This window comes from Ursus maritimus, unplaced genomic scaffold (genome assembly GCF_017311325.1).
Source record: "Ursus maritimus isolate PB19 unplaced genomic scaffold, ASM1731132v1 scaffold_12, whole genome shotgun sequence".
Lineage (NCBI taxonomy): Eukaryota > Metazoa > Chordata > Mammalia > Carnivora > Ursidae > Ursus > Ursus maritimus.
Genome location: NW_024423564.1, coordinates 63,762,409 through 63,789,614, shown reverse-complemented (window position 1 = coordinate 63,789,614; position 27,206 = coordinate 63,762,409). Strand labels below are relative to the sequence as shown.

At 34.9% G+C, this 27,206-nt stretch overlaps 1 protein-coding gene across 4 annotated transcripts in view; it reads right to left on the bottom strand.

The window, feature by feature from the left end:
* Window positions 1-27,206, bottom strand: part of FAF1 (Fas associated factor 1) — a 484,187-nt gene that overhangs the window by 172,490 nt on the left and 284,491 nt on the right. For all 4 annotated transcript variants that reach the window (XM_008699225.2, XM_040627323.1, XM_040627324.1 and 1 more), the window contains one exon: window positions 25,368-25,454. In XM_008699225.2, the coding sequence (XP_008697447.1) occupies window positions 25,368-25,454 (87 nt within the window). The remainder of the gene's footprint in view (window positions 1-25,367; window positions 25,455-27,206) is intronic.

Here is a 27,206-nt window from a genome sequence, read left to right as displayed (position 1 = left end):
AAAAAAAAAAAAAAGTTTCTAATTCAACCGCAAAAACAGTGTCACAGAATGTAATTTAAACCTGTAAAAGCAGGTTGCATAAAGAACATTCAGAGAACTGCAGAAAAGGTTCCCAGGGTCCAGCTTTGTGCTATATCTGAATTACGCAGGAATGCTCTGCAACCAAACATTCCCTTTAAAACAAAACCAAACCAAAAAAGTAAACAAGGAAGAGTAAGCAATTATACTTTACCAGTGGGCTTCTCTTAAGTTTTCTTCATGGTTCTCTCTCAAGCTCGAATATGTGATTCATTTTATTGATTTCTTTTTGTATCATGTAACTAATTCAATAACGAAATTTCCAGTTAAAGCAGCTACTTCCAGATTTACCAAAGGAAATACATAGCTTTAAAACCAGGTAGGAAGGAAGCATTCTCTCCTAATATTTGTTTTTTTCTTCCACTTACAATACAGAAAATTATCATTAGGGAGGGAAGATATTAACACAAAAAGAAAAAGGAAAAACCTAACACTCTTAAATGTGTTTTAAGCTAGTTATTATAAGCCTCTCTGTTTCAAGTGCAAAATAATCTCAGAATTATGCCACCTCTGAAAGACCTGGGATGGTTGGAGGTGGTTAATATGGACTGCTGTGAGGCTAATTGTAGATCTTGAGTTAATTACTCTCTCCTGATAGGGGATTTTAAAAATAAATAAAATGGTCTTTTACTCCATTTTTACTTCAATTCGTATTCAAGGAAACACTGAATGATGATGGCTAAACTCTGGATACTTCACTATCTGCTGCTATTATTTAGATGAAGATCCAGAAAGTCTAGGAAATAAACACGTCCACATCATAATCAATGCCAATATGCACTAACAAAATAACAATGAATGGATCTGTATTTGCCACAACATGAACAATTTGACTAACAAATGCCTAGTGTCCATTACCTGGTCAAAGTTAAAAGGAATTCAGTGTTGCTTCACAAACACAAACACATACACACACCAACTTGGCTGAAAGATATAAGCCAAACCTTGTAGAAGCTAACTCTGAAACAGAATCTAGAAGTATTAAACACTCATGAAAAACAAAGGACAAAATAATGACACTGTGCAGGAATTCAGCAGAAGAAAGTAATTGCTTGTTTACAGGGAAACACGTCCATTGATGACTCCATTGTAATTTTGGTATGGCAACATAATTTCAGTATCTTAAAAGCTCCACAAAATTTTAAAACTATCATATACATGGATAGTGCATTACAATGCAGAATTTTTCTCAAGCCAAAATACAGAAGGGGTAACTTATGAAAAAAACCCTCAAGATATTTTTCTTCATTTTTATAACATTTAGAAAGTCATTTATTAACAAAAGTATATAAAGTCAACATGAAATATTGATTATAAGAATCGAGGATCTTATCAAGACAAGCCTTTTGCTTTACTCTATAATCGTAACATATTCACAGAAAATCAAGACAAAATCTTTGGTCAGAAGGTGCTTTTCCCTCAAGCTGGCTCCTCATTCTAAGTCTGATAAAGAGGTTCTGTTAGTGGAAAAACCTCATTATTTTAGAGAGCTACAGTATTAATCAGTGGTGACTTTACCTCATCATTAATGACAGAATCTTCAAATATGCAGGGATACATCTCAAGGCTGCTTTGTATGCATAAAGAGTACCAACCAGCCATTTGGCACATATCTAGTCAATAGTGGATGCCATTTACCCCACAATACTGTGGAACTCTTTGGATAGCAAACATAGGAGCTCTGGATATTTTTCCAGCAGCATCTAATTCCTTGGCAAAACTCAAGCAGTTATGCTAACAGCTCTGGTCATACCACATGGACATAGTACTGCTGTGCATCTTGTCACAGCTTTTCCTCCTGGGAAAAAATAGAGTCTGAATATCAAGTTAGGCACAGCACCATAAATGGGTGCTATCTAGACACCAGAAAAAAGGAATTTCACCTCGTTTGGCCCGTTCCAGTCTGTGATTCTTCTCCTGCTCAATTCCTATACCCTTATTGTGAACCTTTAGAATTCTTGGTTTGTGGTTCAACTTTGCCTATGTCTCTCTTTAGGTATTTGACCCTAGGGCCCTTCAAGACACAACCTGAATCTCATATTCTCATTTTTAGCCTGCATAGGGCTTAGGAGGTTGCTTTGATAGGCCTGCCACATAATAAATGTCTATTACTTTAATTTACATGAGTACTTTGCCTACTTTCCTCGCCAAGGTAAAATATGAAAGATACTTGTAATTTTCTAGAAAAATACATAATCTACCTAGAAAAAAAGAAGCCTGGAAACCACTCCAAAGTGAGATAAGAAATACTAAAAAGTATCATCAGAGTGCTTACTGACCTCTGGGTCTGAGTGAAAAGAGTTAAGGCCCAAAAGGATTCTGACATAAGATAGCTGGTTAAATTTGATTCAGTAGTAACTGATGACTTGAAACCACCAGTCAAAATAAGCAAAATATAGACCACTCAAATTCAATATCAACATAATTTGAACTTAAACATTCCCATTTTTTGATAAAGCATACTATTCCTTCATATTTAATGTTTCTGTATAATTATTTTTGCATTCTATGCATTTCATCTCCATGGATTTCATAGGAATTAGAGTATTCAAATGTCATTTCAACTCTACTTTGTAAAATATGATGGCTCAAATTTATGAGGATACATAACGTAGCTAATAAAAAATATTTTCAGATAGGTATAAAAACTATCCAGTAATGTATACTATATATAAAAATACCCTAATATACTGTAAATTACATTTCACCTAGGAGTAATAATACATCAGCATTACTTTACTATTGTATTTTTTAGGACTCACACTGATAAATGTAAGAACCAGTAAGTTCTCTAGATGTCTCTGGATACATGTGCATATGTTTAGTCACTGGTTCACTGGGTTCTTGTATACATACACACACACACACACACACACACACACACACACCCACCAAGAATAATCTTTTGTATTAAGAAATGGGAAAATCCTCAAATCCAATAACCTTTCAAAAATACTCTGACACATGATAAAATAATGCTTTATTCCTGAGTCAAACATGCTTTGCGGGCAAATTCATACCTGTAACGCTTCTTTAGGTCAATGCCAAAAAAAAAAAAAAAAATCACTAAATATCAAGTATGTGTCTATAGATAGAGAGATAAAGAGAATAGTATCACCGCTTTTGAGGGGTTCACAAACAAGTAGTGAAATGTACTTACATATAAGGAGTGTAAATAACTAATTTTACCAATGAGGTTAAGTCCCCTAATAGAATAAGAGGAGGAAATGCCTAACTTTGAAGACTTCAAAGGAAAATGTCACAAAAGAGTGCCAGCTGAATCTAAAAAGGATAATTTGATTAAGGACCAGGCCACAAGGAGTGCAAGCACCTTAAAGAAGAGAAGGAAATGATATCAGCAATGGCAAAATGGCAAGAAAGGCCACACACCTAAGAAACAAGTAATTTAGTGTTGCTGGAGGGCAGATAAGGTACAAAATAGTGAGAGATACAGGTAGAAGGGGATAAGTCTGATCACGAAGAGTCATATCTGTCCCATTAAGGAGCTTAGACATTATCCTATAGGCAATGAGAAACCACAGAGAGATTTGAAGCAAGAGAATAATATGCTGCAAATGCATCTAACAAAGATAATTGCACTGAAGAAGGGAAGATGGACTAGGAGATGTAAGAGAAGGAGACCTGAAACAGGGAAACAGGAGAAAATGATGAGAACCTAAATAAACTATGGCAAGAATGACAGACTGACAGGGGAGACAAATCAATGGAACAAAAGAATGAGAATTGAAATCATAATTCTTGCCATTTGTTTGCATAATTCCAATATCACAGCGAAATTTAATAATTATAATCTATAGCAACAAGAATCTATCTGTTTGGGTATAATGATATCAACCCCTTAACTTCTGTAATGTGTTAAATTTTAAGGTGTTTCCACGTATACAGAGTCTTATTTAAACCTTAAAATAATGTTGGGTAGTTGAAAGAATGGGAAATTGAGGCTCAGAAACATTTATTCATTCAACCAACATTTCTTGAGCACCTACTTTCTTAAAGTACTAGATACACAATGGTGAATAAAAATAGACATCTGTCCTTGTGGAACTTACAGTTTAAAGTAGGAAATAATCACTTAAATAAAATATAAAATCACAACTGTGGTAAAAGCAAAGAAAGACTGGCTTCCGTGAAGAAATGATCTGGAGTTGGAAGAATGAGTAAGAATTATAAAGCACAGATCTTGGGGGAGTATGACTGTTTCAGCCAGAGAGAACAACGTTTGCAAAGGCCCAATGATGGTACATTAGCAGAACTCACAGAAGACCAGTGTAGCTAAAGAACAAGAGACAGTATAATATAACATAAGACGACACTAAAGAAGTAAGCACAAATCAAACTACGCAGGGCCTGGTGGGTTATGCTAATGATTTTGGTCTTTATTTGGGATTTAAACAGAGAGACTACTTGAGCATACACATATATTGTTTAAAAAGAATAATCCTGATGTAGTATGAAGTGTAGACTTAAAGGGAAGTGAAAGTGGATACAAGAGCCCAATCTGTTGGCTTTTGCAATAGTCCAGATTCAAGAAGTTGGTATCTTGTATTAGGGTGGTAGCAGTGGAGTTGGACAGAACTGAATGAATGAGAGTTATATAGTGCTAAAATTGACAAGAATTGAATATCTGGATAAAGTCAGCAAGGGAGAGAGACGTACCCAGAGTAACTCCTATCTGACTTGTGAAACTGGAGGGATAGTGACGCCATTAATGGCATTAGGGAACTTTAGAAGGGGACCAGCTATGGCCAGGGAAAAATACAAATTCAAATTTGGTTGTGTTGAATTTAAGGTACTATGGGATCTCTATGAGGTGATAAGAAGACTCTTCTGGAACTGAGATGGGAGGACTGGGCTAGAAATATAAATTTGTTAATCATCATCACATGGATGACAATTTAAGCTACAGGTATGATGAGAATGTCTACAAAGAACATACAAAATGAGACAAAATGAGTACATGGAACTATGCCCTAAGGACCTAAAATATTTAGTGACTGGGTAGAGAGAAGGATGAGCTTCCAAAGGAGACCGAAAAGAAAGGAGCAGAGGCAGGGGAAAAACCAGGAGAGTATGGTATCATGGGAGGCAAGGAAAGAGCATTTCAGGAAGGAGGAGTTTTCAACAGGATCTAATGCTGCTGAGAAGTAGTACTGAAAACAGCCCAGCAGTGAAAACTACCTAAATGCCTGTGTCATCAACAGTAAAACAGATAAATATCATGGAATGACCACATAATGGAGTATTATAATGCAATGAAAATGAATCAACTATAACTACATATAGGAATATGAACGAATCTTGTAAACATAAGGTTGAAAAAAAAAAGGAAAAGAGAAAGCAAAGAATGAATAAAGAAAACAGTATATACTATATGATTCCATTTATATATGTTGAAAGCCAGACAAAACTAATTTAGGGTCTTGGTTTTGGATGAAGGAGACCTGAGAGGGCTTCCTGGAATGCAGCAAATGTTCTCTTCCTTAATCTGGATGCTGATTACATGAAGGTATTTACTTTATGAAAATTCATCAAGCTGTACATTTATGAGATGTACAATTTTCTGAATAAATGTATTTCAATTAAAAGGTTTTTTTTCTCTAACCTGTTAAGAAATCAAGTAGAGCTACAATGAGGATTGAGAGGCCAACTTGCTTTGGTAACATGGCTGTCAATAGTACTTCAAGAAAAGCTATTCCAGTGGAGAAATGGGTTGAAGGTGAGAGTGGTGTGAGGTGAGGAATCAGTCGAACAGAAAAAATGGAGATGGTAAATACAGATAACTCTTTTTGAATTTTGGCTGCAAAGAGTAGGAGAAAAAGTAGTAAGGTCAGGGGAGGATTTGCTTTTATATGCATATGTATATATTTGTTTTTACAGTGTGTATATGTGTGTTTCTTTTATGATGAGAGGCTTTTTGTGCTTAAATGTAGATAGAATATCCAGCACAATGACATTAGTTAAAATACTAAAAAAGAGATCATTGATAATGTATAGTTCTGAAAAGACAGATGGGAATGGGGTACAGAGTACAGGTAGAGAGATGATCTTAAACTCAGCTTAGGTTAGAATCAATGTTTTCTGACCTCTAAATCCAGTGCTCTTTTTCTATACAGTTACCTGATCTCAAAGAGTGGAATTAGGTTAGGGGCAATATTTTAATGTTCAGCAAAAAGGAGCTTCTAACTTTTAATCTGTGGACTTGGACAAGTTTTTAAATAACTAACCACAGTATCTTCCATGTTTAAAATGGAAATGACATTTAATATCATTTCTGGAGTTTTATGGATCAATTGGTAAACCCTCAGCTATTGGCTTTAGAGATGAAAAAGGCTAGAATAATGATACCTTCTCCTTGAATGTCAAAAGCTTGTGAGTAAATAAAGCTGCCAACTGTCTATAGATCAATGAATCTAAAAGAGAAAGAACTGGCAGACATGGTACACACAGTGGTCATGCTTCACAGTAAATTATAAAGATCTAGTTTCCATTTTCCACCTCACATTCTATAAAAGTAGAATTCTTGACACAATGAATGTGGCATGCTTACCTGTGAGCTGCTCCACAATGAACATATGTCATGGTGAAGAACACAGATGACAGGCAGGCTTTCACAAATGTCCTGTCATTCATCTACCTCTGCTATTACAAGATGCATACAATGTGGTAAGGCCATGAACTCCATTCTACTTGGGCTCAAATACCACTGCTACTTATTAATTATGAGGTCTTATGAACATGCCTCAGTTCGCCCATGTGTAAAATGGGACAAACAATAAACTTCACTTCCTACAGTAGTTAGAAAGATTGAGTTATATTATTATATACATTGCTGAGACTGGTACCTTGTGTATAGTACTTTTAAAGTACTACCTAATGTTATCATTATTCCCAGAGAGACAGCTCTAAGGGACCAATCTTATGGAACAAAACAGATTCTTTAAGGAAAATATATGAATGTTCATAATAGGTGAAGTTGGAGAACTACATAGGGAAGGAAAAATAAGAACTTGGGATTTAGGGTTCATAAGGAAATCCCTTTTGTTACAGTGGAAAGAGGTAGCCTTTAGAGTCAAACCTGGGCCAGGATCCCTTTCTACCAATTCTTCTCTGTACATTGTTGGACAAGTTACTAAATGACTCTGAGCCTCAGTTCCTTTATGTGTAAATAAGGAACAATAACATCTACCTTTCAGGACTGATTAATGGGAATATTAGGAATAAAGTACACAAAGCCCCAGCAAGGTGCTTAGAACAAAGCAGGATAAATGCATATCGTTCCTGTTATTACTGTTTTTATTAATAACAAAAAGAATAATAATTATAGCGGTGAAGAGAAATGGTTACATTTCATCTAGACTTTTCTTTTTTTTTTAAATTTCCTAGGGGTCAAGTCACAAATGTATTCCATTTTTAGCTGTAACATTTTTTTCTTTATTATTATTAAGTAATCTCGCATGCAGCTCGAACTCACAACTCTGAGATCAAGAGTTGCATGCTCTACTGACTAAGTCAGGCAGGTGCCCCTTTAACATATTTTCTATTAAAATAACTAAACTTCAATTTCTGAAGTTATTATAAATGCTCTTGCTACAAAATTTGATGTCACACTGCAAAAGACCAATTTTCATTAAATTATTTTTGAGTTTGTAATCATCTGAAAATAGATAAACATCATGATGAAATTTTTGCTTCTGAATTCAGGGAACAAGTGATCATGTTAATAAAAAGAAACAATTCCCTGAATATAATAACCATTTTTAAACATGGAATCTTTACATTTTTCAAAAGACTATTACGCCCTTTTCCCTTATCCTACAGGCCTTATTTTTCTGGTTTGTTTGCTTGTTTATTTTGTTTTTTTGTTTTAGTAATAATTATAAGCTGATATTTATCAGTTCTAAAACACTGTGAGGATGATATGGTCCTAAAGACCTTCTTAGTGGATAACTAAATTTTAAGAGATTCTTAAGTGGATAATCACAGCACAGAAAAGCCTATCATATAATAATACAACTCTTACAAATCTCTCTTCTCTCTCTCTCTTATTTAATATATCAAAGTAGATAACTGATTAAGCTAACTGTAAAAAGTAAGAAATGCAATGAACACCATGGAGTAACACACTGTTAATAAAGGTCTACTAAATATCATTTGAAAATGTCATATTTATTTGTCACTAGTCTGAAGGTTATCCTTTTTTGTCTGAATTACAAATATTTGAATTTTATGACAGTTGAGTTTACATCTGCTCTAAATGAGACTGAAAGGTTAGAAACAAGTAACACAAATCGGATCTCCACCTTTTCAACTACATACCTAATCCAAGATAACCAATTAGATGTTTTAGGCCAAATTTCTCTTCTGAGTCCTCATTCATGTGCTATCCACATGCTTGTTCACCTAGCATGGTTCACTAGCAATTTACAGATCAGGGAATACATCTATTCTTTTTCATCTCTTCAGATTCTCCAGTTACCTCTCTATTCAGCTCATTCTGCTTGCTTCCTGTTTGTGAAATTACATTTAAATTTTAGGGGTAACATATATAAGTGCTTAATACCTTTCTAAAGGTACACATGGTTTAATTCAGGTTAGTGTTCCTGTTGCTTCTTGGTGTTTTCTGTTTGTTTGTTTGTTTGTTTTTGCCTCTTTTCAGTAACATCAACTACATAGATAGTGGTTTCTAGCTGTCATGGCTTCTCATACTTACCCATTGTTACTGGAGCTCTCCTTCTTCCAGAATTAAGACTATTAATTCTCCTAGGGGGAAAACATGGCTTCTTAGGGTATCTATGTTCTTTCCAGGTAAGATTCTATTTTTTCCATCATTTTCTTGATCTGCCCACACCTTTCCCACATACCATGCTCTATCATCACAGTGTTTTCTTCTGAACTTGAAGCACTTTATATAAGCTGCTATTTATAAAACATTCATTTTTAATTATTCCACTGCTGTGAATACTGAAAAGAAATTAAAATAACTCTGAGAGTGTTCAAATACAGCTCTTTCCCTCTAAAACAGCAAGATGTTGAGGGAACTGTTTCAAAATAAGAAAATGATACACAGAAATGAAAGATAACTTCTAAACTTTCAGATGGAACAGCTAGCATGGTTCACCAGCAATTTAGAAGTCAGATGCATTTACTTATTAAGCAAGTGCCTAACTATATCATCACTAATAACTTAAAATACCCAAATTAATTTGTTACATATTGTTGGAGAACACGTATTGGTTCTTTAAAGTTTTATTTGTAGCATCAGTCCCGTATTTTCTAACCTGTCATAATTAATTCAGTCCCCTTGCACTTTGAAATCTCCACAATAATAAGAACTTTATCAGGCTGGTGTTGGTATGAAGTGGCACAGCAAACCGAAATCCCACCGGGAGCAGTCCACAGACTTCCCTTCTAAGCAGCAGAAAGCTGTTATCATTTTCTGAATTACAGGAACTATAAAAGGACACTCTACTCAAGCTGCCGCTGAATGTCACCTGAAAAGCAATCACAAAAGGGCTCTGTCTTGGCTTATCTCTGAGCTCTGTCACTACGGCAACCAGCAGGGAATAAGTATCTGTGGGTCTATGAATTTCAGAATCCCATAAAAGCCAGGGCTAAAAAGGCATGTGCAGCCTCTCAGAGATTGACTGCATTAATACATTAGCAAATACTGTGAAACACTGGATAAATGTCAGCAATTATGGAAAAAGCGTCTAATAACGATATTCGTTGCCTGTCAAACCCCCGTGAGGTTTGATATGTAACTGCCACTCAAAGCTGTCTGTAATTTTATCTCTTTTATACATCTGAATCCACAGCATTCAAATTTGTACTTTGAAAGTAATAAACTGTAAAGCAGTTCATTCCATGTTGATCACAACTGTCAACAAACATACAATAAAAGAACAAAAAGACTTTCATTGGCTGTGGGAACAATCAGTACCAACAATCTCTTGTAGATGTTTATCCAAAAAAACCCTTATATATTATACATGTAGAATATTAAACAACATCATGATATGGGCCAGCAATTGATACGACTATTGATTAAGCCCCCTTGAACTCAAAAAGCTACTTATCATGCATCAATTTTCATTTTAAGCCTTCTCTTTCTGTTGGAAAATTTATAGGAATTTAGCCAATTGAACATAGTTGCAAACAGCCCTTTTCTTTACACATCAAAAAATGCCATGGAATATCTGTTAGCTCCAAAACAGGTTACAATGCTATCTTTACTACCTTTCTCAAACAGAGAATTACAGGCAACTGATTGTTTAAAACCCAATGGTCTAAAGTACAACTTAAGCTGGGAACATTTTTCTCCAGATTCATATTTCCATTGCTCAAGAAAATGACTTATTAAGAAATCTTATCACATATGTTACAGCTGTTCAAATGCAATAGACAGCATGTTAACTTGCAAACACAAATGCCAGAGATTAAGTAGTGCACATATGTACTATAAACAACCTTTCATTTCTCAGTTATAGAATAGGGTCAAGTGTATACAAGGGTTCCAATAAGACCTTTCTCAATAACGGAGAAGAGCTTGGTTTCTTGAAAAAGAGCAGGGGAACGTCTGAAGAAAGCAGTAATATGTATTAGAGTACTGGGCTAGCAGTTATTTACTGCAATTTAGAGCCAACCACTTGACTTTTCAGAGTTACATTTAATATAAATACAAGAAACATTTACTGTTTATTTCGTGCCAGGGGCTATACTAGGCACCTGAGACACAAAGATGAATAAGACCTGCTTCCTGCCCTCAAGGAGTTCATAGTCTTATAGAGAAAAGTGTATGTAAATAAATACATTATTACAACTACTCTAAGGTTAGTTAGAAGGAAGAAGTGGTTTGAAATAACACTGAAGAAAATTTATAATAATACCAACTGTATTCTACTGTACACTATTTCTATCAAAAATTATTTACTTATAATCTACTACTTGGCTCAAATGAGATCATGTATATGAAATATGCTTTGTAAACTAAAAAATTACTATATAAGTGTCTCTTAATATGCTTACCTAGCATTATATTAAGTAGCTGTGGGTAGCAAAATAGAGTTTTGCTGCACATTCCCTGCCACATTAATCATACGACTACTATTCCAAGAAAATATACATATACAAACCAAAGCGCTACAGTGAAAATCAAAAATTCAATTACACTCAAAGACACATAAATGCTAATCTAATAAAGGAAAATAAAGACAAATTTTGTTTCTCTGTTTCTGCCTTTTATTGAATAAATGTTACACTTTAAACCAGTATTAGTGCAATTCTGGAAAAAGTTTGACTGGATATTTAAAAATTGAAACTATCTTGGGAAATATGGAACACATAAGAAATAGCATGGTACAAAGATAAGGTATGTGGTGGCATCAGGGAGGGAGCAGATTTGGAGTTGAATACTGGTTCTTCATTTTGCCTTCTCATTTATCAGTTATGGTTTTAAATCAACATATTCATCATAATCCACTATTAAAAATAGAACTTAGAGGCGCCTGTATGGCTCAGTTGGTTAAGCGACCAACTCTTGATTTCAGCTCAGGTCACCATCTCAGGGTCATGAGATCGAGCCCTGTGTTAGACTCCACACTGGGCATGGAGCCTGCTTAACAAACTCTCTCTCTCCCTCTCCCTTGCAGTATTTCCAACTTTTCCATTATTATTATAGTTGTTATGGTTATGTATGATCAGTGATCTTTGAAGTTACTATTATAATTGTTTTAGGGGACCATGAACCACACCCATATAAGGCAGTGAACTTAACTGATGAACGTTATATATGTTCTGATTGCTCTACCAATGAGCTTTTCCCCATTTCTCTCCCTCTCCACAGGCTTCCCTATTCTCTGAGACACAATATTGAAATTACACCAATTAATAACCCTACAATGGTCCCTGAGTGTTCAAGTGAAAGGAAGAGTTGCATATTTCTCATTTTATTTTATTTTTATTTTTTTTTAAAGATTTTATTTATTTATTTGACAGAGATAGAGATAGCCAGCGAGAGAGGGAACACAAGCAGGGGGAGAGGAGGAAGCAGGCTCACAGGGGAGGGAGCCTGATGTGGGGCTCGATCCCATAACGCTGGGATCACGCCCTGAGCCGAAGGCAGACGCTTAACCGCTGTGCCACCCAGGCGCCCCCATATTTCTCATTTTAAATTAAAAGGTACAAATGATTAAGCTTAGTGAGGAGGACATGTTGAAAGCCAAGATAAACTGAAAACTATGCCTCTTGCACCGAACAGTTAGCCAAGTTGTGACTGCAAAGGGAAAATTCTTGAAGGAGTGCTACTCCAATGAATACATGAATGATAAGAAAGAGAAACAGCCTTATTGCTGATATGGAGAAAGTCTGAGTGGTCTGGATGGAAGATCAAACCAGCCACAACATTCCCTTAAGTCAAAATCTAATCCGGAGCAAGATCCTAATGTCCTTCAATTCTGTGAAAGATAAGAGAGGTAAGGAAGCTACAGAAGAAAAATATGAAGCTAGCAGAGGTAAGTTTGTGAGGTTTAAGGAAAGAAGCCATCTCCATAATATAAAATTACAAGGTGAAGCAGCAAGTGCTGATATAGAAGCTGCAGTGGTTACCTGGAAGCTCTAGCTAAAATAATTAATGAAGGTGGCTACACTAAACAACAGATTTTCAACGTAGACTAAACAGCCTTATATTGGAAGTAGATGCCACCTACGTCTTTTATAGCTAGAGAAGAGAAGTCAATGCCTGGCTTTAAAGCTTCATAGGACAGGCTGACTCTTGCAAGGGCCTTAATGCAGCTGGTGACTTTCAGCTGAAGTCCATGCTCCTTTACCTTTCTGGAAATCCTAGGGCCCTTAGGAATCACACTAAATCTACTCTGTCTGTATTCTTTAAATCAAACAATAAAGCCTACATGAAAACACATCTGTTTACAACATGGTTTACTGAATATTTTAAGCGCGCTGTTGAGACCTACTGCTCAGAAAAAAGATTTCTTTCAAAGTACTACTGCTCACTGACAATATTCCTGGCCACCCAAGAGCTCTCATGTAGATGGACAAGAAGAGTAATGCTGTTTTCATGCCCGCTAACACAGCATCTATTCTGCAGCCCATGGGTCAAGAAGTCCTTTCGACTTTCAAGTTTTATCATTTAAGAAATCCATTTTATAAGGCTATAGCTGCCACAGAGAGTGATTCATCTAATGGATCTAGGCAAAACAGATCAAACACCTTCTGGAAAGGATGTACCATTCTAGATAACATTGAGAACATTTCTGATTTGTGGGAAGAAGTCAAAATATCAACATGAACAAGCGTTTGGAAAAAGTTGATTCCAACCCTCATGCATGACTTTGAGGGTTTCAAGACTGCAGTGGGAAAGTAACTGCAGATGGGGTGGAAAGAGCAAGAGAACTAGAATTAGAAGTAGAGTCTGAAGATGTGACTGAATGGCTGCAATGTCATGATAAAACCTGAACAGATGAGGAGTTGCTTTTTATGGATTAACAAAGAAAACGGTCTTGAGAAGGAATCAATTCCTGGTGAAGATGCTATGAAGACTGTTAAAATGACAATAAAAGATTTAGAATACTATATAAACTCAGTTGATCAAGCAACAGCAAGACTGGAGAGGACTGACCCCAATTTTGAAAGAAGTTCTACAGTGGGTAAAATGCTATCAAACAGCATTGCATGATATAGAGAAATTGTCCTTGAAAGGAGGAGTCAGTCAGTACAGCAAAATTTATTGCTGTCTTATTTTAAGAAATTGCTACAGCCACTCCAATCTTCTGCAACCGCCACCCTGATCACTCAGCTGTCATCGACATCAAGGCAAGACCCTCTACCAGCAAACCTGCTAAAAGCTCAGATGATGGTTGGCATTTTGTTCTAGCAATAAAGTATTTTTAAATTAAGGTATGTACATTGTAACAGACTACAGTATGATGTAAACATAACTTTCATGTGCACTAGGAAACAAAAAAATTCGTTTGATTCGTTTTATTTCGATACTTGCTTTACTGCAGTGGTCTGGAACCAAACCTATGATATCTCCAAGGTATGACTGTATTTCTTTATGCAATAATTTGTAGTTTTCAGTGTACAGCTCTTGCATATGTTTTGTTAGATTTATCCTGAAATATTTCATGTTTGGGGATGGAATCATGAATGGTATAATACTTCAAAAACTCCACCTTCAATGTTTTCTTTGGTCCTATGTAGTATTTTTTTTGGGGGGTATATTAACTTTGTAGGCTGTGCCCTTGTTAATTTCACTCGTCACTTTTAGTAGCTTTTTTTGTTGATTATATTGGACATACAAAGAAACAAACTACTAAACACTGTGCATGAGAATAAAGATAACTTATGTAAATTATAAATTACATAAATTATAAAATATGCAATTTAATTTTGTTTTGGTCAGATATAATACACTTGATTGTAGTCCTCTAAAATTTATTAAGACTTTATTTATGGTCCAGGCCATGGTCTATGCTGGTGAATGTACCATGTACACTTGAAAAGGCTCTGTACTCTGTTACTGTTAAGTAAAGTGTCTATAAGTTTCAATTAGGTCAAGTGGGTTAGGAGTATTGCTCAAATCTTCTATACCCTTATCTGTCATTTTCCTATAATTGCTGAGATAGGAATATGAAATCTCTAGGTATAATCGTGAACTTGTTTATTCTTTTGGTCCTGTCAGTTTTTATTTTATGTATTTTGAAACTGTTATTAGGTGCATACACATTTAAGACTGTTATATCTTCTTGAACTGTCCTTTCAATCATTATGAAATGTCTCTTTTTAGACCTGGTAATATTCTTTTTTCTGTACTTTGATGTTAATGTAGTTATATAGCTTTCTTATATTTAGTGTTTGTAAATATCTTCCCATTTCATTTATGTCTAACTTATTACTGTCATTATATTTAAAGTATGTTTCTTATAGGCAGCATATAATTGAGTCTTACTTTTAAAAATTCATTTTGACAATCTTTGCTCTTTAATGTACAGACCATTTATATTTACTGTAATTATTATGTGGTTGGATTCGAATCTTTCATCTTGCTAGTTGTTTTGTGCATATCCCATTCTTTTCCTTTTTCCTGCCTTATTCTGGATATTTTTTTTAGTATCCATTTTATCTAAATAGCTTATTAACTATATGCTTTGTCTTTTTTTTTAGTGGCTGCTCTAAGGTTTACAATATGCATCTTTAATATAACAGACTATCTTCAATTAATATTACATCACTTCATGTATGAGAAGGAACCCTCCTACAATTCTTTCATGCTATTGTTGTTATATACTTTATTTCTACATATGTCCAAAAGTCATTATTAGCTTCTTCTTTAAATAGTTACCTTTTAAAGAAATTAAAAACAGAAGGAAAAATGTCTTTTATATTCAACCACATTTTACCATTACTAGCACTTCATTCTTCTGTATAGATCAAAGTTTATTCTGGTGTCATTTTCCTTCTGCCTAAAAGAACTTCTTTTAATATTTCTTATAGTGCAGGTATGCTGGCACCAAATTCTCTCAGTTTTTGTTTAAAAAAGTATTTTTCCTTCAGTTCTGAAAGATTATTTTCACCTTATATAGAATTCTAAATTGTCATTTTTTTTAACTTTCAGTACTTTAAATATGTCATTCCATTGCTTTTTAGCTTGCATTGTTTCTGATGAGAAATCTAAAGAGTCTGTATTTGTTCCCCTGTGTAATCTGCGTTTTTTAAATTCTTTCTGCTTTGAAAATTTTTTTCTCTTAATCACTTGTTTTCAGCAATTTGACAATGATACTACTTAGTGTAGAAATCTTCGTGTTTACCCTTCATGGAGTTCATTGAGCTTTTTGAATCTATAAGTTTTATCATTTTCATCAGCTATGGAAACACTTTAGAGATTATTTCTTCAAATATTTTCTTTTGTCTTGACCTTCCCCAATCTTTTCTCTCCCTTGAGGACTCCAACTGCATGTTTGTTTGACTGCTTGATTTTGCTCTAGAGGTCACTGATACTTTGTTTATTTATTCTTGTCTTTTTTTCTCTCTATGCTTCAATTTAGATAGTTTCTATTGTTATATATTCAAGTTTGCTGGTCTTTTCTTTGGCAGTTACTAATCTGCTATTAAGCCATCCAGTGAAATTGTCATTTCAGATAGTATATTATCTCTAGAATGACATGCTATTCCATTTTATATATTCTATTCTCTCCTCAGTAAGTTCATGTTTTTTAAATCCTTGAGCATATTCATAATATTTATAATAGCTGAAGTCCCCATGTACTAATTCCATTATCTAAGTCACTTCTAGGTCTAATTCTTTTGACTAATTTCTCTCCTGATTGTGGGTTAGGTTTCCCTGCTGTTCATATGTGCAGTAACTTTTGAATGGGGATGTTGGACTCTGTTTCTTAGAGGCAATTTGTTAATTTGTTAATCAACTTGTTCCTTTTGAAGGGTGTTTTTAAGTGCGTAAAACGGCAGTCCTAGAGTAGTCTCCACCCTAGGGCTTGTTTATTCACTCCATTAAGGTGTGACTCTTCTGGAGAGTATCTCCTGAATGTCCCATGTAGTCACTGAGGTGCCTCTACTATGGCTCGTGGGAACTCAAATTATTCCCAGTTCTGTGCAAGCTCAGAATCGTTTGCCTTACAGCTCTCAATTGTTCTTTTTCCTGGCAGTCTATCGTTATCCAGCCTCCTGGAATTTCACCCTATGTATGCACAGGTTGGTATTCAGCTAAACACCATGTGGGACTATGTGGATTTCTAGAGGTTTTTCCTCTGCTACTCTACTTTACAAAAAGTCTAACTGCCTTAACTTCCCTAAACACTCTGTCTCTTCAAACTCAACAAAATAGCAGGCTCTGCTTTGGTTTCTTCTCCCTACTTTAGGATCCAGAAATTACCTCCAGGCAGAATGTAAGCTCATTCGTTTCCTTCATCAGAGTCCTGCACTATCTGTTATCTAATATCTGAAAATAGTTATATATCACATATTTTATCATCAGTTGTTTACAGAAGGAAGAACATTTTCATAGCAGTTACCTTTTCACGGGCAGAAACAGTAGTCTACAGGTTTGGGATTTTAATAAACTGAAATCAAGATTCACGGCATCAGATCATAGTGCTTGTAAATTTCCTGTTGGGGGATGTCTTGCTTCCATGTGTTTGCCCTCATATTTACTGAGTAAATATGTCCCTTGAATGTTTCATCCACCTTCCCGAATTTCTCACTCTCTCTATTCAGGGTATAGTCCATTTCACAACTTTTCATTCCTTTTAAAATCGAACTTTCTTCTGCTTTCAAAGCTGTTCTTTCTGGCTGTTTAGTCTTTGCCTGTGTTATTTGTAAAAGACTCTATATGTTGACAAGGGCAATGAACGCTCTGAAGCTACAGAGTCTCACCACCATCAGAAGCAACATTATCTATAACCTTGCCAAATACAGAAAGAGGCAGTGAAGATGTTCAAAGATTGCCTAAATTTGTCTGACATAGGACAGGCCAACAGAGTAATTTAAATAGCATAAAATGGCCCTGAAGCTACCCAAAGAATGCTTCTGATTCTGCATGTGTATGTGATATAAAGAAGGTGCTTACTCAAGGGAAAAGGAGCTAATGTTTGTTGAATGCCTACTAAATGCCAGACATTACACAAGGGGTTGGCAAACTTTTTCTGTAAAGGTCCAAACAGTAGATATTTTAGGCTTTGTGGGCATGTGGTTTTGTGTAACCACACACCCCTGTCATCAGTTGTAGTGTAAAAGAAGCTGTATACAATACATATACAAATAGGTGTGACTGTGTTCCAATAAAACATTATTTACAAAAATAGATGTATCATTGATAGGGATTTGGGCTGACAGTTAAAATTGCCAAACCCTGCATATTATGTGCTTTACCTATTAGGTAAAACCATATGAAATTGTTAATATCCAAATATTTTGTTCTTAAAAAGTGGCAATTTTATATGTTTCAACCTGTTATGTTACTCCATTTAATCTTCACAATAGACTTGCAAGGGTGTCAATAGCATCCTCATTTTGCAGATGATGAAACTGAAATTCATACCGTAAGTAACTTACCCAAATAAGAGCAATGCTGCAATTCAATGAACTTGGATTGCCCTGCTCTGACACACACACGCATACCTTGGTATGAATCAGCTTGGTGTTACCCTGCCCCCCCACCCCAACTATGTTATTTTACTTGCCACTAAAGAAACACTGAGTTTTGATAATTTAATTTTTATTAGAAAGAAAATAAACCTGATTTTCAGTTTATCAAGTTACTATAATCATACAAACTCACTGTTTAGTTGTTTATTGTCACAGATGTCAACTTAGTAGAGCTCTGAACAATTCAAATGAGTGAATGTACACTATGTTTGATCCTTACAGAGAATACAGAGATGAGGAAGACAGTTCTTACTCTCAATTTTTAGAACTTACAAAAGAGAGGAACACAAGAATACAAATTAAAATACAATCAAATATCCCTTTCTCTGGGAAGTCATTCTTTCACCACCCCCATCTGTCAGCAAAATTGGTTGCTCCCTCTTCAATGATCCCTTTGCATTTACATAAACTTTAATTGTCATTGCTTACACATCTGTCTCACACTATATTTTGCAATCCCTGAGGAATGGACCTGAAGAATAGGACCTTAGTCTTGCAACTTTCAGGGCCAGCATGTTTACTGGCCTATAACAGTTGTTCTGCAAATGTCCAGTGAATGAACAGAGAGATGGATGAAAAAAACAGTAACAGCCAAAAGTTAACTATATTAGACATTATTTTGTATTGACTACTTTAATCTTCAAAATAAACTTAGGAGTACTGTATTTATAATTATTGACTCTTTCAGTCTTCACAATACCTCTACGAGTAATTATCTGTGTTCTACAGTTATAGAGACTGACACCCAGAGAGGTTAATTGTTTGTGGTTATTCAGATGGTAAGTAATAGAGCCAGGTGAGAGGAATAAAGGAAGGAAAGAACCAAATAAGGAAATTTAAATAGAAGAACAGAGGGGCACCTCAGTTGGTTAAGCGTCCGACCCTTGGTTTCTGCTCAGGTCATGATCTCATGGGTTATGGGGTTGACCCCATGTCAGGCTCCATGCTTGGCAGGGAGTTTGCCTGGAGGTTCTCAACCTCTGTCCCTCTCTCACATGCATGCATGCTCTCTCTCTCAAATGAATAAATCTTTTTTTGAAAGACAGAAGAATAGAAATATAAGTTTATTTCTAAGAGGGTTGGAGAAGGTGGCACGGGAAGAGGCATATGGGCAAAGTTTCTTGAAGAAAAGTCTTGGAGAAAGGAAATTATTGCTCTAGGTATTCCAGGCAGAAGGAATAGTATGATTAACTGACACAGAGTAGGAGAGAGTATCATGTATATTTCAGGAATAGCAAAATAAGTAGTTAGCTAAAGCTGATATATATATATTATCATATTCAATCATTGAGAACTATTTACTCAGCATTTATTCTGGGCCTATATGGGAAAATGAACCTGGAAGAGAAATTTCAGACCAAAGAATGAAGGGTTTTGAGTGCCAGCATAAAAATCTGTACCTAAACCAGCAAGTATTGGGTTGCCATTTAAGATAAGTAAGTAAGGCTGAATGGGATTTATTCTGCACTTCAGAAATGTTAACCTTGCAACAATGGATGGAATGACTATAGTGGAAGCTTATGAGTTTACTTAGTAGGTAACTACAGTGTAGTAAGTATGTGGTAATTGTGAGAGTCTATTCAGACAGCAGCTCCTGTAAAGTGGAGGGCAGGGATCCAGTGGCAAGGGAATGTCCATAATTTGACACCTGCCAAACTCAATGCATCAGGGAGAAGTTACAGAAAAAAAATGGTTCCCATCAGAAGGATCAAAGCAGAAAACATACCTACACTCACAATTTCTTTTTATTTAAAACTACAGAAAGGAAGGAGGGGTGTGTGTGTGGTTTTTGTTTTGTTTTTATTTTATTTTAGAGAAAAACCACTATGTAATGATTCTGCTTATAAATGATCTCATTTTCAATGTGAAAATATTTAATAAGCAGCTTTCTGACTCCTAACACATGCCTAAGAACTGATTCTAAAATCCCGAACTTCTCAAGAGGCAACTGGGTGGCTCAGCTGGTTGAGTGTCCGGTTCTTCATTTCAGCTCAGGTCATGATCTCCAGGTCCTGGGATCAAGCTCAGCAGGTAGTCTGCTTGAAGAGTCTCTCTTCCTCTCCCTCTGTCCCGTCCCCCCTCCCCCGCTCTCTATTTCTCTCTCTCTAAAATAAATAAATCTTTAAAAAATAAAATAAAATTCCTACTTTCTTAAATTCTGAGTTAACATTCCTTTAGCCAATGATGAAACCACAGAAGCCCATTAGTAAACTCAGAAGAAAAAAAAAGGTACACAATAAAAAAAGTATTAAACCTGAAGGATTAAATTGTGTTTGCAGCCACTGCTGCACCACCTCTAGCTCACCCAGCTCTAGCTTAAGGAGAAGGGTGGTAAGTAAGGAGGTCTCTATTCCATGGCTCCTACAAAGTAGACTGCAAATCCACTGGTGGTAAAGCACTGAGGAAGCAACTGGATAGAAAAGCCTCTAGCAAGAGTGCACCCTCTACTGGAAGGATGAAGAAATCTAATCGTTACAGGCCTGGTATTGTGGCACTCTGTGAAATTAGACGTTATCAGAAGTCCGCTGAACTTCTGATTCGTAAACTTCCTTTCCAGCAGCTGGTGTGAGAAATGCTCAGGACTTCAAAACAGATTTGTGCTTCCAGAGTCAGCTATTGGTGCTTTGCAAGAGGCAAGTGAGGCCTACCTGGTGGGCCTTTTTGAAGACACCAACTGTATGCTATCCATGCCAAATGTGTAACAATTATGCCAGAAAGACATCCAGCTAGCAAGTCACACACGAGGAGAATGTGCTTAAGAACCCACTGATGGAAAGCATTTCATTCTTTAAAAAAATTTTTTTTTCTTCTGCCTGTTATTGGTAGTTCTGAATGTTAGATATGTTTTTTTCCATGGGGTCAAAAGATACCTAAGTATATGACTGAAAGTGGAAAAATAGGGGACACAAATCAGGTATTGGCAATTTTTCCATTTTCATTTGTGTGTGAATTTTTAATATAAATGCAAGGATGTAAAGCATTAACGCAAGTCAAAATATTTCAGTGAACAAGTTTCAGCAGTTCAACTTAATAACAATTATAAATAAAACTGCTAAGTTTTTCTGCCTGCATTTGGATTTTTTAAAAACAAGTAAATTTCTTACTGATGGCAACTAAATGGTGTTTGTAGCATTTTTATCATATAGTGGATTCCATCCATTCATTATACTTTTCTGAGTTGTCCTACATGCAAGTACATGTTTTTACTATTGTCTCTCTCCTGTGCTGTTCCAGTAAGTTTGCTATTAAAATACATTAAACTATAAAAAACAATTTTTAGATTTAAAAAAAGGAAAGATTTTTCTTCCTTTGTATAAGCATTATTAAAACTTGGAATTTTTAAAGCTACATATATTTAAATTGTCTGCATTATAATAAATAAGGTGTCTAGACATAATTCAGAGTGTTAAAATTATTTCTACTTTCTGGAAACCAAGAGCATCCTTGTTAAAGTGTAAAATGAGATTTTCGCCTACTTGCAACTCCTTGTTCTCACAGCTGAACTGTCACAGCATGAAAACATTCCCCTACTGGTGCAGCTTTAGATACCTATTTCCCTGGTGAAAGAGCGCAAAAGGAACTGAAAGAGTTATTGACAATTCATACAGTATCCCATACCCCATTAGAGTACAACTACAAGCAAAGAAAATATTTTAACTCTGAAGGGAGATGGGACAACAATGTTTTAAATGACTGTTGACTTCACTGAGTAGCATTGAAAATGTCAAAAGAGTGTAGTCTATCAGGCTGGTAAGAGACTCAAGATTATACAAGAATCTAATTATAAGAAGTCTATTTCTTTGTCCCGTTTGCTGAGTCAAAGGTTAATGAGAAGTATGCTAAAGAAAACATCTCCTGTGTTATTGCAAAAAATTTCTCATGCAACATAAAAATGTAAATGAAAAAAGTATTTTAATCTAGTTCTCTCCATTAACTTTTTAAAAAATAGCTTTTGAGGTATAATTTGCATGCCACAAAATTTACTCATTTTTAAGTGTTCAATTCGATGATTTTTAGTAAATTTACAGAGTTCTGCAACATCGCCATGGCCTAATTTTAGAATACCTGCATCATCTCAAATCCATTAACTTCTTGATCTAAGATGTTTCCATAAATTCATGGAAGCCACTGGTATCTAAAGTAACTATATATTCAAAGCCACACAAATATCTGCAATTGAGCGGGAAAAGTGCAAACTAACCTCACTTTTAATGACCTTTATAATCAGTCTTCTACTCTGGCACTGGGAAGAAAATGTTCAGGTGCTTTCTCTGAAAGTTAAACCATTCTAAGTATTAAGTTATGGCACACTGTCTTGGAAAGAAATTAATTATATTTTTGTTGGTAACACATTTCAGGCTGTTTACACAGCTGACATTTCTCAGCTGTACCCAATTCATGCCCTAAGCTGTGAAGACGATCTTGTTTTGTAGCAGATGCCTCCACTTGAGTGATTTAAATAAGTAAAAAAAAAAAAAAACACCATCGCCTGCAACAATATAGATTACAAGCACCAGCTTTATGAGTTTTTATAATCCTAATGAAAGAAAGGTTTCATGACATTTCTTTGGCTGGGATCTCCTTAGAAGACTACAGTTATAAGCCATTTTTGCCAAAACCTAAGTACTGGAGCTAGTGAATCTGCTATGGCACCAGTTAAAAGCAGCCTGGCCCTAAACATCTTTGTTGTATCAAATCATGCAGCTCAAGGCAACATCCTGCCAATGTGGCAACATTTGCTCTGGGGAGGTGTGGGCAGGCATCACTTCACAGGTTCTGGGACAAGGTGCAAATATGAATAATGAGGCAAAAAGAATCAAGTCTCTTAATGGAGATTCCCTCTTGTGTTAGCTGTGACTTAGATACAACACCAGGTAGTATTATAGTCATGAATATGGTGAGTTTAAGCTGGTTTCCATATTCTCCTATGGGGCATGAAATTGCATTAGAACTCTTTGGTAAAAAATTAAATGTTATAACAATCATTAAAACATGGGCCTCATAAAAGACTGTCAACTCAGTATTTTTTTAACACCTAAAATGTATAAGGCATGATCCTACAGAAGAATTTTTCACTGAATTCTTTACTAAATTTGCCTATCACTCTTGGAACTTGAATCTGAAAAGCCTGTTTCAGTCCGGTGTTTTCAAGTATGGGGTCTCAGAGCAGTTGGCTTTTCAAACCCTATGAAGTCCCACATTTCTGGACTATATCACCTTATGTTCCTACAATTATTTTTACTTTAAATTTTTATAGAAAATTTTACAGAAATTTTTACAGAATTTTTTAATAGAAATTTTACAGAAAACTTCAAATATATACAGAAGTTGAGAAAACAGTATAATAAACTGAATGTACCCATCATCCAGCTTCAACAATGATCAATACGTGGCTTACCTGGATTTACCTGTATCTCCACTCACTCTCCCAACCCCACAAGTTATTTTGAAGCAAATCTCAAATACCATTTCATTTATATAACCCAGCCAATTCTTGCATGTGATAATTTTGTGAGCTAATATTATATGTTAATATTAATTACAATAGTGACTTATTTATTAAGTGTCTGCTATGAGCCAGGTACAATACATATATTGTCACTAATCCTCCTCATAACAATATTGCAAATTAGTGAGGTAACTGAAGCTCAGAGAATTTAAGTGACATGGTCAGATCTTAATTATTTTCTTCTAATGTTATTATTTCTTGTAACAGATTATTAGACAACGCTAAGAACATTTCTGGTTTCTCCATGTCTCCACAGGTAAACAGGAGGCTATCATTTAAGAACATCACTCTGAGTTTTGTAAAAATAAATGTATCACATTTCTGTCAAATGTGTCAAATTTTCTCCAATAGCGAAAAAAAAAATCCAAAGTAAAAACAACCACCACATCCTTACCCGTTAGCCATGGACAACCAGCCAATAATTCTAAAGACTGACTATATCAACATTAATTATCAGTTGCTTAGAAATAAATGTGCCTAATGAAAACAAGTTTTACTGGAAGAGTTCACTTAAAAAAAAAAAGTTCCTCCATTTTCTGATTATTTTTAAAGTTCTATCACCTACAAAAGCAATTTCCAAAAGCACTGTGTTTAAATTGTGGAATAATTTAGACTCAGCATCTACATAAATTGTTTAAAAATGTTTCTATCTTCCACAAAATGTATGATGGTGGTGCTGAGAGAGAAGTAATTATTATACAGATATAAACACAGTATTTACTAGAAAATACAAAAAGGTAATTCGCTTCCTAGCTAAAAACATTTGGGTATTTATTATTAAAAGATGTTTACAAAGTCTCAATTTCTTTTTAGCCCTATTCATTACAAACATTGGACAACTTCAAAATTCTTGAAACATTCTCATCTTTTACCTTCTCTTCTTCCTTTTTTTTTTTTAAAGGGTGTGAGAACAAGATTATGGGTAAAAGTGGCCAAAATGTAATTTCAGCTGGCCTCCTTAGATGATAAAATTTACTTTCTTAGGAAAGAATAATCACTGCAAACAGGGCAGAGAGAGGAAAGGTTTCAAAAATTTACAGTAGGATAATCACCGTAAATAGACAAAATAATAGGTAAAAATGACAGACTAAATCTTTTCCTCTAGCTTTTTACGGCGGTGAAAATTATGGGTATTTTAAGAATGAAGGGCCATTAATATTACTATAAAAATTAACTTTTTAAAAAACTATCAACCTGCTATGGGAAATGTAATTTTAAAATTAAATATAATGATTAGGTTGATTTTGAGACATCTGTCATTTAGGGGAAAAAATTGTGCTTAGGATATTTCATTAGGAACATCTAAATATATTCTTTTCATTAAGGAAAAGATTAAATCAAGCAGCATCAAATTCCTGATATTGATACTAACATTACCAAAAGAACGCTGATATACTTGGTTTATGATATCTGTTCTGCAAGTGAACTCAAATTATCACAACTCCTTATTTTCATATTATTTGATTTATAAAGTTCTTTCAATGGAACATTCAGAATATTTGCTTCTGCTTATTATCACAACCAATCAGACTGAAAGTGGCAAAAAAGAGAAGAGAATAAAAAACTGATAACTGTCACTTACCGAGTCATCTGTGGCAGAAGTTGGCCAGCCCTCCCATAATTGATGGCGAACAGGGATACTCGTAAGGTCATACACATTTCTCTTTACCTATACAAAGAAAAAGCACAATTAAAATAAGGTTTCCACATGACTTATGATCATTGCCATTTATGTGATATTTATTGTATTTCCTTTTCTCTTCTGGATTTGAAACAAAAATTTGGAACTAGGAAAACAAAAGTCAGAAAAATTTTGTAAAAAAATCTAAACCAAATTTAAAAGCAGATTCTCAATGAAGGCTAGGTGAAATAAAGGTTCAATAAACATCTCCCTCTGCCAATTGTTTTTATATTCCTGGATGACTTCAAGTTTCTTTTTAGTCAGGAAACTTCAGGTGCACAGTTCATCTATGATGGATTATAATCATAAATGTTAATAATGTTTTGAATTTTTAAATGACTCATGATGTGCAATAAACAAAAGATATACTTCAAGTTTCTATATAGTTTTTGTTTTGTTTTATTTTTTGGAGAGGGCAGGAGGAAAAATCTGAAGGTATCTTTATTGTTTGGTGGAAGTTTCAAAGATATAAAGCTTAATAAAGCAGCACAGATTATTTCTTTGATATCACCCCAAATTAAAAACTATTTCAACAGAATATTAACTGAGAGCCATCCATTAAAATACTATTTAGGCTCTTCCTGAAAATAGAGTAATGATACTTTTTAAATACTGTTAAAGATGAAAAACTACTTTTCTCAACATGCAACATTATACCTTTCATTTTAAAAGGACAGGAGGTAAGTAATTTCTCCAAATAAAGTGCTGGAAGTTTAAACTCTATGTTACCCAGTAATTAAGAGGTGTCATATCTGTCTTCAGCTTTACTTCTAAATAGGATACAGAAATTCTGTATCATTCTGAATATACAAATTTAAAAAACTAAGAAGTCTAAGAATGGAGAGATCACCCCATCTTAACTAACTCTTCAAGTTAGTTACAGGAATACCTGACTGTAACAAGTAAAGCTAATATTGAAATGTTGCACATAATCTGTTCTATGATGCCACTTCGATATGGAAAACAAGCAGCATTCATTCATGTTTTAAAAACGCAGAAGCCTAAAGTATCATGTTGTCCAATTACAGCATCTTGTATCACATTACTGTTTATTATACATAAACACATCTAAGTTATCCTTCCAGTGAAATAGAGATATTTATTCACTGGGGAAAAAAACAAAACAAAACAAAACACGGAACTCAATCTATTTTTATCTCTAATGTACACCTGTGAAAAAAGACTAAGTAAGTGAGAACTGAGGAGCTTGGGGGCATGGCTTGATCCCCACTCAATTCAAACAAACAGCTTTTCTTCAGAGGTTCTTAGCAATGGCCAGTCTACCATGCAGTATTTTGTTTATGGCCAGTTGCATTAAGTGTGAAAATTTTCATTAGTTATTATCAACCCAACAATTTAACCAAATGCAACTGGGCAAACTTCTGACCACTTCCACTAGCCAAGACTATTTTGTCATGCTTAAACAGTACTGCTCTTAAGAAGGGTGTTCCATAAACCCAAAGCATTATATTAATAAAAGAAAGGGAAAGGACAGAAAAGGGATTATGAGGAGACTTCAGGCCTCAACACAAAAAATTCCTTTCTTAAAGTTATTTTTGAATTATGGTGACTAGATATACCAAGCTTCCTCAGCTATTTGGTGGGGGAGTAGAAAGATAAGACAAATATTTATCTGTTGGAAAGGTGGCAAGCCTACCCCAGCATTGAAGAGTATACACAAATACTATGGGTTGAGTTTAGAAACAAATAACTCTGGAGTGGGATTCTTTAAATTCCACC